This window comes from Sorex fumeus, unplaced genomic scaffold (genome assembly GCF_029834395.1).
Source record: "Sorex fumeus unplaced genomic scaffold, SorFum_2.1 ptg000042l, whole genome shotgun sequence".
NCBI classification, from domain to species: Eukaryota; Metazoa; Chordata; class Mammalia; order Eulipotyphla; family Soricidae; genus Sorex; species Sorex fumeus.
This window is the reverse complement of record NW_026606099.1, coordinates 5,727,811-5,737,978: the sequence shown is the minus strand read 5'-3', so window position 1 is coordinate 5,737,978 and position 10,168 is coordinate 5,727,811. Positions and strand designations below refer to the sequence as shown.

Sequence of the window (10,168 nt, the reverse complement as noted above, 5' to 3'; positions counted from 1 at the left end):
AGAAAATGTGAGGATTTCGTTTAAAGGGGACAAAAGATTGGGTTGTTATATTGCCACTTCAGGACATAAAAGCCTTCTGAAATTTGTCTTAAACAACCAGTTCTCAGTGCCATAGTTACACTGTGAAATTTTCCTTTTCTGCATCTGTGGACAGATGGAAGTTTTCCTATGTACTGAGTTCTCACTGCTTATAGTTTCAGAATATGCAGATGAATGCTGAGATGATAGAAATCAATGCTCCGTATTAAAACTGATCAGTGTTGGGTTGGAGACATAGCTCAGTGGGCTGAACACTTGCTTGCAGGAGACCTGGGTTTGATTCCCCAGTACCATATAGTCCCTTGGACACAGGAAGGAGTGACCTTGAGCACGATCAGATGAAGGGTACCCCATCCCGAAATAAAAGAAAATAAAACCCAAAGTCAAGCAGTGTCTTCTATTTTTCTGGGAGCCAACGGAAATTATTATTATCTTGTGATACTACTAAATACTCTGCATTTTGTCCTGTAGTACTTGGATTCTTTTTTTTTTTGGTCATATTGTTAAACCCTTGGACTTATTCATGACTTCTAGATTGCTTTCTGCCAGTTTTAAAGGTATTCTTTTAGTTTTGTCCTTACTTCAGAGAAAGATTTTTGTAATAGATTTGTTGGTCTGGTTGCTTAGCAGCTTGCTGTGATTATGTAGCCTGGAACAGATACATTGCCATTTGAAAATTGGGTTTCCGGCCCTGATTCAGATATATATTGCATCCACGCTTGGAATTGAAAGCTTTTTCTTTTTTTGCTGTTAGAGCAATCATCACATGAGTTCAAATGAATAATTCTGTAGCATTTAGTAGACAATATTATGTTTGTGTGCTTCTTTGTCCTCTGTGTGTTACCTCTGCTTCCCCATTTCTTGTCCTAATAGCTTATGCTACAGTCCTGGAAACACTATAAAATCATCGGTGTTTTTCAGATTTTATTTAGATGCATGAAATAAGAGAGCCTGGACTAGAATGCTTAAAGGGTCATTAGGAGAGATCTAAGAATCCTTAAGTGGTATTTCTGGGGGATGACAAGCTTTTGAATGAATTTCGCTTTTTTTACTTGATGATATTCATCATCTCCAATGGTGGTTTTTCTTGACCGTTAAAGGAAGATCTTACTTCCTCATAGTGTTCCCGGTAAGTCTATTTGGGACAGAATTGCCTGTAAGGACACAATTTTAAAAATCATGTTAGCAGGTCTTTAGTGGTGGAAGAAAACAGAAAGTTTGAAATTCACCATATAGTAGCAAACACAGTAGCAAATTATTCTTTCTTTGCCCTTCTAACTGTGAAGGTGGTGTATTGTCTCCTTGATGCCAGAATGTGGTACAACATAATCCTTTGCCTATACTTAGTATAAATTTATTAGACATAGTCTGCACGCAGCCCAGCAGAGAGCCCTGCATTACAGAAATAATTCTTGTGCTGCTGAGCCGGCGGTTTCCTCACTTAATCACTTGTGTGACGTCATCTGTGCTCTTGGTAGAAAATGTGCTGACCATGTCCTGAATTTTAAAAGGCAGTTGTAAGCAGGGTACTAGCTAAAAATGAAATGAAAAATAAACCTCAGTTATGTTAAAGATCTTCAAAGTTCAAAAGGATGAAAATGGTGAAGTGTTAGATTAATCAGTAGACTTGACCAAGAAACTGCGTTTTGTAGCGTTGTCAATTCCACAGTGGTTATGACGTGAAGTAGGCGAGACGTGGGGATTGTGTTCAGGGGTCTGAACTGCTTTTTGTAATTTCCAAAGGGGTCTTAAACATTCTAACTTTGTTTTTATAATAAGGATTACACAAAACATCAGTTGTTGACTTGAGATTCTTAGAATGGTAGCTCCAAGTGCAGGAGCCCAGATGTTAGTCACTTACGGTCACGCTGAACTGCCACTGAATCTTTTGTCTGGGGGAATAGGCAGGACCCCTAATGTATATTTGATTTCTTGGCAGAAAGATGGATCCTACAATGCTGAATTTGCGGAATCTGTTTGAGCAGCTTGTACGCCGGGTGGAGATTCTCAGCGAAGGAAATGAACTCCGTAAGTCATTCTGAGCTGTCCTGTGTGAAGAGAAAGAGCAGACTGAAGATTTGGGTTTTCTACAAAACTGTGTTCTAATCCTTTGTTTGGGGCCACACCTGGTGGTGCAAAGGCGCCATTGCCTGCTTTGTGTTTGGATGTCACTCCTGGTATGGTGTTGGGGATCTAACTTCGCACTCTTGCGTGCAAAATATGCCCTCTGGCCTGTAAAACTATCTCTCTAATCCCTTTTAAATTGTTCTTTATTTTTTTCCCCCATATCTGTCCATTTAATACTGTCACATGTTGGGGCTGGAGCATAGCACAGTGGGTAGGGCGTTTGCCTTGCACGCAGCCCACCCGGGTTTGATTCCCAGGATCTCATATGGTCCCCTGAGCACCACCAGAAGTAATTCCTGATTGTAGAGCCAGGAGTAACCCCCGTGCACCGTCTGGTGTGACCCCAAAAAAGGGAAAAAAATACTGTAACATTTTGCATTTGTTCTTTATTTTTTTTTTTAATTTTTATTTATTTATTTTTTGCTTTTTGGGTCACACCCAGCGATGCACAGGAGTTACTCCTGGTCCATGCACTCAGGAATTACTCCTGGCGGTGCTCGGGGGACCATATGGGATGCTGGGAATCGAACCTAGGTCGGCTGAGTGCAAGGCAAGCGCCCTACCCGCTGTGCATCTCTCCAGCCACTGCATTTGTTCTTTAATTTAACTAGTTAAAGGGAAAGTTACTTTCACTTATTCGTGGTCAAAACTTAACATACACTCATTCTAAATGGTTACTTTTTCTGTAGTGTGTTTTTGCATTTTGGGTCATACCCAGCGATCCACTCAAGCCCCTGTAGTTGTTCTTAAATGGAGCTTTCCGACTTTTGAGGGGAGTAGGGTGAGTTGGGGCCACACCCAGTGGTGCTTCGGGCTTCTTTCTGGCTCTGCTTAGGCTACCATTGGTGCTGCTGGGGTTGAACCAGGGTCAGCCGGTTCAACGAACCCTTTACCCCTTCCTGTCTCAGCCCCCATCCAGACTTTTCGGGGTTTGTCTTTGGGCCGTATCCGGCAATGCTCAGGGCTTACTTCTAGCTCTGCACTCAGGAGTCACTCCTGCTGGTGTGTCAGGGACCGTATGGGATGACAGGGACCAAACACGGGGCAGCAAGCAAAGCACTTTGCCCACTGTACTGTCTCCCCAGCCCCATCTAGATTTTTTAAATTGAAGCTCTCTTTTCTCTGAATAGGTGGCATTAGATGTCAAGTTTAAAGTTTATTTTTGTACCACGAACTGGGAAAAATAGGAGAATGTTGATTTTTCTTTTAAAGGAGTGTCTGCACTTTATTTTTTTGGTCTTTTTGAGTCACACCCGGCAGTGCTCAGGGGTATTCCTGGCTTGGTAATCAGGAATTACTCTCTTGGTGGTGCTTAGGGGACCATATGGGAATGCGGGGGCTTGAACCTGGGTTGTCCACATGCAAGGCAAATGCCCCACCCACTGTAATATTGCTCCAGCCCCGCGATGGCCGTCTTGGGCTTTTCTTGTGTTCTCTAAGCCATTTCAACTGAGGGGGGTAAAAAAAAAAAGATCATAATTTTGTGTCCTTCGAGACAATATAAAGGACTGTGGCTCTGACATGAGGACCTGGTAATAAACATGGCCCCCCAAGTACCACTAAGATGGGTGGGGTGGTCCCTAGTGCTGAGCAGCACCAAGTCCCGACCCTTTAGAGAATGAGCTTTCAGACGTGCACAGCTGGCAGGGCGCAGCGTTGCCAGGATTGACCCTGGGCCTTTCAGCATTGCTAGGGAAGGCCACTTCCAGAGTCATCATTTTGGGGAGAAAATTTGCCTACATCTGTGTTTACTTACATTTGATGTTCAGAGATTAAAACTGAGATTGGGCAGAGAGCTTGGAAGTAACAGGTGCTACTTAAAGAAGTGTCATCTGCAGAGTGTTTTAGTGAGAAAGGAAGGTGGATCTGATAGCACTGACTTTAATGATCTAAATGAATTATTATTTTTTTTTGGGCCACACTCAGTAGTGCTTAGAGCTTAGTCTAGGCTCTATGCCAAGGGATCACTCCTGGCGGAACTGTGGGGGTGGCGGGGGATGACCATATGGGATGTCAGGGATTGAACCTTGGCCTTATATAAGGCAACTGCCCTACCTGCAGTACTATAGTTCCAGCCCTAAATGATTTTTTCTTTTTTTGGCTTTTTGGGTCACACCTGGTGATGCACAAGGGTACTCCTGGCTCATGCACTCAGGAATTACTCCTGGCAGTGCTCAGGGGACCATTTGGGATGCTGGGAATCAAACCTGGGTCGGTCACATGCAAGGCAAACGCCCTACCTACCCGTTGTGCTATGCTCCAGCCCCCTAAATGATTTCTTTACCCAAGTTTTTCATTGCTGTTGTTTTCATCCTCTCTGATCTCAAATTTTCACTAGTACCTCATGTAGGATGACATTGCTTTGTGCTTCTTCCACAAGAAGCTTAGGTTTATCTGGTTACACCCATCACAGTGCTCCTGAGGCACTTCCATTCCATTGTGTTTATCTGTAAATAGTCTTCCCTATGCTCTCCTCCCCACCCAGTTAATCAGCTTTCCCCCCTAATCAGACTGTTAATTTGTAAGGTCAGATTCCTCAGAAATCCATGATTTTATATGTATGAGTGAAATACTGCCTTTCTCCTCTCCTTATGCCTTATGAACAGTTTACTTTAAAGCAATGCCCTTTTTGTATGGATACAGAAAGACTGTTAACATTATGTTCTGTAACTTAGGATTTGATTGGCTTTGAATATTATTCACTCCCGGGCATCTGCTTTCTCAACTTGAGCCTCAGTTGTCCTTAGTTCCTAACACCCCAAAAGCAGGATCCCGACGAGGGACTGAATGGACCCAGGGCAAGCGGTGAGCTACCCTGGCATCGAAATGGGCCGGGCCAAAGTGCCATGATTCTTAACCATAAGAGTTTGATCATAGACAAATGCTGTCATGATCCAAAGGTAACGACGAGACTAGGATCCTGCTATGGGTGGGAAAGACTCTCTGGCCTGAGCACTGTAGTCTGAGAACGAGATGGCCCTAGGAGAGCAATTCTATAAGTTTAAGATACTTTTTACTGTATCCATACAAAATGATTTATATTGTATATTCTTATATGCTTGTCGGACAAGGAGAGGAGAGACACACCCTTGGGATCCCCCCAATTCCTCATGGAGAGAGATACAATGAGACTGTAGAATGGGCAAAAGGGAGGCAGAGGCAGAGAAGAGAGACTGGTGTGGATGGAGAGAGGATTGGAATAAATGCGACTAAGACCAACCAGTCTGGCCCCCGTTCCTTCCTTTGCCTGCCCATCGCCGTCAACCTCCTCGGGGTGGGGGAAGAAGGGTGAGACTACCGAACGTGAACGCGGGCGGCGGGAGAGAGAGAGCCACTGCCGCTGTGTGCTGTGCCCCTATTTGAGTTTACACACCTCATTTTTAGTAAATGTTGATTTTAAATCAGCCTCATTAGCATAAAAATAATTCAAGAACCGTTATCTTCAACTTTTTTGTTGTTTTGTTTTTGAGCCGCACCCAGTGGTGCTCAGGGCTTACTCCCTGCTCTCTGCTCAGGGACCCTCCTGGTAGGGATTGAGGGACCGTATAGGGTTCTGGAAATCAACCTGGGTTGACTGCGTGCAAGGCAATTGCCCTACCTGCTGTACTGTCGCTTCAGCCCCAATTTTTTTTTCTAATGTAGGAGTCTTACTATTTATTTAGCCATTGATTAATCTGATTGAAGTGTTCAGCCCCTATCTTAAACTATTTTTTATGTCCCTGATACTTAGTATGGCGTTTTGCTTATACCAGTTAAGAATTTCTTTGATGTTTTTAACAATCTCTTATTCACTTAGAGACCTTTCAAAAAACAATATTCTATTTTGTCTCTCTAGTAATTATTGGGGCTGGAGCAATAGCACAGTGGGTAGGGCGTTTGCCTTGCATGCGGCTGACCCGGGTTCGATTCCTTCGTCCCTTTCAGAGCCCGGCAAAATACTCTACCGAGAGTATCTCGCCCGCTTGGCAGAGCCTGGCAAGCTCCCCGTGGCATATTTGATATGCCAAAAATAGTAACAACAAGTCTCACAAGGGAGATGTTACTGGTGCCCGCTTGAGCAAATTGATGAACAGTGGGAGGACAGTGCTACAGTAATTATTGCATGACCCCATCATCTCCTACCAACTCAGTAACCACGATGGCATACTAATTAAGCTTCCCTTTGAAGTTTGGAAGTTGGCTTCCTTGGAATCTAGTGGGGAAAACTATTGAATGAAATCTCAGAATTAAAGTTCACTCAGCAAATATTCAGCGAAATCTCCCATACCTTCTAATACCTGTTAGTTTGAAGAAAAGGATGACTAATGGTTTTGTGGAAGAGCAGGGTTGACGTGAGCCTTGGGTGTAGGGTGGGAGGGGAGCCATGTAGAGGGGGAAATGGGAGGAGTCACGCAGAGCTGTGCTCAGGAGTTGCCCTAAACTTTGTGCTAGGGATCATTCTTGATGGCGCTTGGGGGACCAGGTGGTGCCAGTGCTCCAGCCCAGATCTCCTGTAGGCAAACCTGCACTCAGTCTATTGAGCTCACGACTCTGGCCCACACTGGTGCTATATTGTTGGTTACTCTGGCCCGGTGACTAGAGGAAGTGGTCAGAATTGGAGACTGGGGAACTGAAACTGATGTCGATAGCTCAGAAGAGAGCAGGAGCTCTTACTAAATGGGGGGGTGTGGAGATGGAAAGGGGAAATGGATGAGTGGAAGAGATTGTTGTGAGAATTTTTTTGTGTGTTTGTGTGGTGGTGTGGGTCCCCACACCTGGTGATGCTCAGGGAACCATATGGGTGCCGGGAATTGGATCCAGGTTGGCCCAGTGCAAGGTGGGCGCCAGGTAGGCATCCTGCCCACTGTACTATCACTCCAGCGTGCCCCCTACCCCCCCTGTTTATTTCTGTGTCTATTTCTCTGTAAAGTAGACTTTTTTTTTTTAATTTTTGGTTCACCTCTGGCTCTGCACTCAGAAATTACTCCTGGCAGTGCTCGGAGAACCATATGGGATGCCAGGATGCTGGGGATCAAACCTGGGTTGGGTCTATACAAGGCAGCTATCCTGGGGTTGGAGCGATAGCACAGCGAGTAGGGCATTTGCCTTGCACATGGCCAACCTGGGTTCGATTCCCAGCATCCCATATGGTCCCCTGAGCACTGCCAGGGGTAATTCCTGAGTGCAGAGCCAGGAGGAACCCCTGTGCATCGCCAGGCGTGACCCAAAGAGCAAAAAAAAACACCAAAAACCCAAGGTAGCTATCCCTCCAGCCCCATAGGATTCTTTTTTTTTTTTTTTTTTTGCCATACTTGGTAGTGCTGAGGGTTAATGCCTGGCGGTATTCAGGGATTTATGCTGTGCTGGGGATGGAACCGGAACTCTTAAATGAAAATCTTAAATGTGCTCTGGCTGGTTGAGCAATCTCTCCAGTTCCAAAATAGGAATTTTGTCTGTGTGGTGCTGGGGATAGAACTCGGGACTCAACTTGGGTTCTTTACCTACCGTTGCGTCAGTTTCCCTGCCCTTTTTTAAAATTAGTGTTGCTTTCGGAGAGCCCGGCAAGCTACCGAGAGTATTCGATATGCCAGACACAGTAACAACAAAGTCTCCAATGGAGACGTTACTGGGCCCGCTCGAGCAAATCGACGATCAACGGGAGGGCCTTTACCTTTACCTTTTTTTTTTTTTGTGGTGGGTGGTGTATTCAGAAGTACAGGGCCCTGCCAGTGTTACTCTGCCCAGCTGTGTGGGTCTGGGGGTTTAGTGCTCAGGCCTGGTGACGTGCTGCACAGAGCCAGTGGTGCCAGGAGCAGTAAGGCCGTACCTAGCAGTGCTTGGGCAGTTGTGTAATGCTGGGATCAAACTCAGGGTGTCTGCAGAGCGTGCACTCCAGTCCTTTGGGCTGTCTCCCTGGCCTCTAAAATAAGAATTTTAGGTGTCTTTAGCTTTTTTTTCCTAAATTTTATTTTTTTTTTATGAAGTCATTCACAATGATCCATTACATTTAATATTCAAACGCCAATTCCACCACCATTGCACCTTCCCACCAGCATATTTCGAATGTTTCCATCCCAAATTCCAAATCGTGCCCCCCAAAGCTTGGCACATCAGTGGTGTAGAGTTTGAGAGATTGTGTGACTGCAAACGTGGCCACCCGCTCCAGGAATTCTAAAATTTAGAATACTGTTATACAGCAGATTCACTCTGCGTGAGGCCTATGTTGCTTTCTTCTGGAAGCTTTATTTCTGAGTCTCTGGATCATGGCCATTGATCAGATTATATGGCACCAGGGGCAGTTTGTGGGGGTGACTGCCAAGCTATTCGTAAACTTGGGAGATGGGGGGAGGCCCATCCCCCCTCAGAGTGAGCTTGGAGATTCCAGACACAAGTCCCGCATACCTGGGTTTTTCTGCAGGAGCCTCTGGAGAGAGGCCAGGTGCATGGTGGTGGTTGGGTTCTGGAGGGTTGCGGCTGGGAAGGAAACTCAACCCGCTCCCCCGTCTGAGTTGCCCCAGTGAAGTCAGCTGGGTGCGAGGTCTGGATGTCTTTAACTTGTTTTTGGTGGGAGTGCTGCGAGAATTTAGGGAATAAAATGAGAGTAGTTGTAAATACTGTTTGTGGGGCCACAGCCAGCAAAATGCTCAGGCTATTGCTGGGTATATGTGCTCAGCAGTGACCCCTTGTGGTGCTCAGGGAGCTGTGCGTGGAGGCTAGTTGTGGAGACGAGGCTTACACAAGACCGGTGCCTTCTGTCCCGTGGCCTCTCTCTGGCCCCTAGAAGTATTTTTTGTTTTGGTGTTTGGTTACGCCTGCTGTGGCTTATCCTGGCTATGCTTGAGGACTGTATGGGTGCTGGGGATGGAGCATGGGTAACTGTGTGTAAAGCAAGTGCCTTCCCTGCTGCACTCTGACTCTTGAAAATACTTTTGGAAGTCGTTATTCCCCTCTGTCAAGAATTATTATTGCTTTTTTGTTGTTGTTTCTGTTTTTTGCTTTTTGGGTCACACCTGGCGGTGCACAGGGGTTACTCCTGGCTCTGCACTCAGGAATTATCCCTGGCGGTGCTCAGGGGACCATATGGGATGCTGGGAATCGAACCTGGGTCGGCCGCGTGCAAGGCAAATTCTCTACCCGCTGTGCTATCACTCCAGCCCCCAAGAATAATTTTTAAAAAATCTAAGGTATTTGTTTTCACAAGTGTCCTTATTTTATAAGTAAATTTCTGTCTTTCTAGATATGTTTTAAAATAGAGGTACATTTTATCCCCTTCTCTAAATCCCTAACTTGAAATGTAGATAGTCCCTGAACAAAAGAGACTCAGTATTTTCTAGGCTGTAGAATCTCTTTTTGTTACAGCTCCAGTCTCTTCTCTTGTTAGATCCTAGGAATTCTTCCTTGCCCAAGTATCCTGACTTCTTACTCTTTGTTGTTGTTGTTGTTGTTGGGATTGTTCTGGGTAGTGCCCAGGGAAGGAACTCTACTCGAGAGTAGACCACTGCCAGTGGTGTCGGGGATAGGCACTCAGGCAGGGGTCCTGGGGATTGGACTCGGGTCCTCACACCTGCAAGGCGTGTGCTCTGCTACCCTAGCCATATTCTGGCCCAATTACTTTCTCTTGTCTTTCATTGTAACTTTCTAACTTTTCCCCTCATGCTTCTTTTTGCACTCTCGCAGGAAGGGGGTTCGAGTAATCGCCAACAGTGTTCAGGGACCAGTCTTAGCTTTGTGTTGCAGGGGTCACTTCCCGCAGTGCTCGGGACCAGGCAAGGTTGGCCACAGTGCAAGACAAGCGCCTAACATCTGTATTATCTCTCTGGCCCTGCTTTTTTATTTTTATATGTATTTTGGTGGCGGTGGTGTGACATCTGGCAGGGCTCAGGTCCACACCTGTCTGTTCAGGGGCCAGCCCTGGCGATGTTTGGGAGACCATCTCATGTGCCTGGATTTGAACCAGGATTGTGGTCATAACCACATGCTAGGCAGGTGCTTTGACTTTTGTATTATTCTCCCCACCTGTCCC

At 45.7% G+C, this 10,168-nt stretch overlaps 1 protein-coding gene across 1 annotated transcript in view; it reads left to right on the top strand.

The window, feature by feature from the left end:
• Positions 1-1,980: 1,980 nt before the first annotated feature.
• The window catches only part of RACGAP1 (Rac GTPase activating protein 1), a 30,130-nt gene continuing 21,942 nt past the window's right edge, over positions 1,981-10,168 (top strand). Inside the window, exon 1 of the mRNA XM_056120182.1 lies at positions 1,981-2,067. Coding sequence (XP_055976157.1) covers positions 1,983-2,067 — 85 coding nt within the window. The 5' untranslated portion in view covers positions 1,981-1,982. The remainder of the gene's footprint in view (positions 2,068-10,168) is intronic.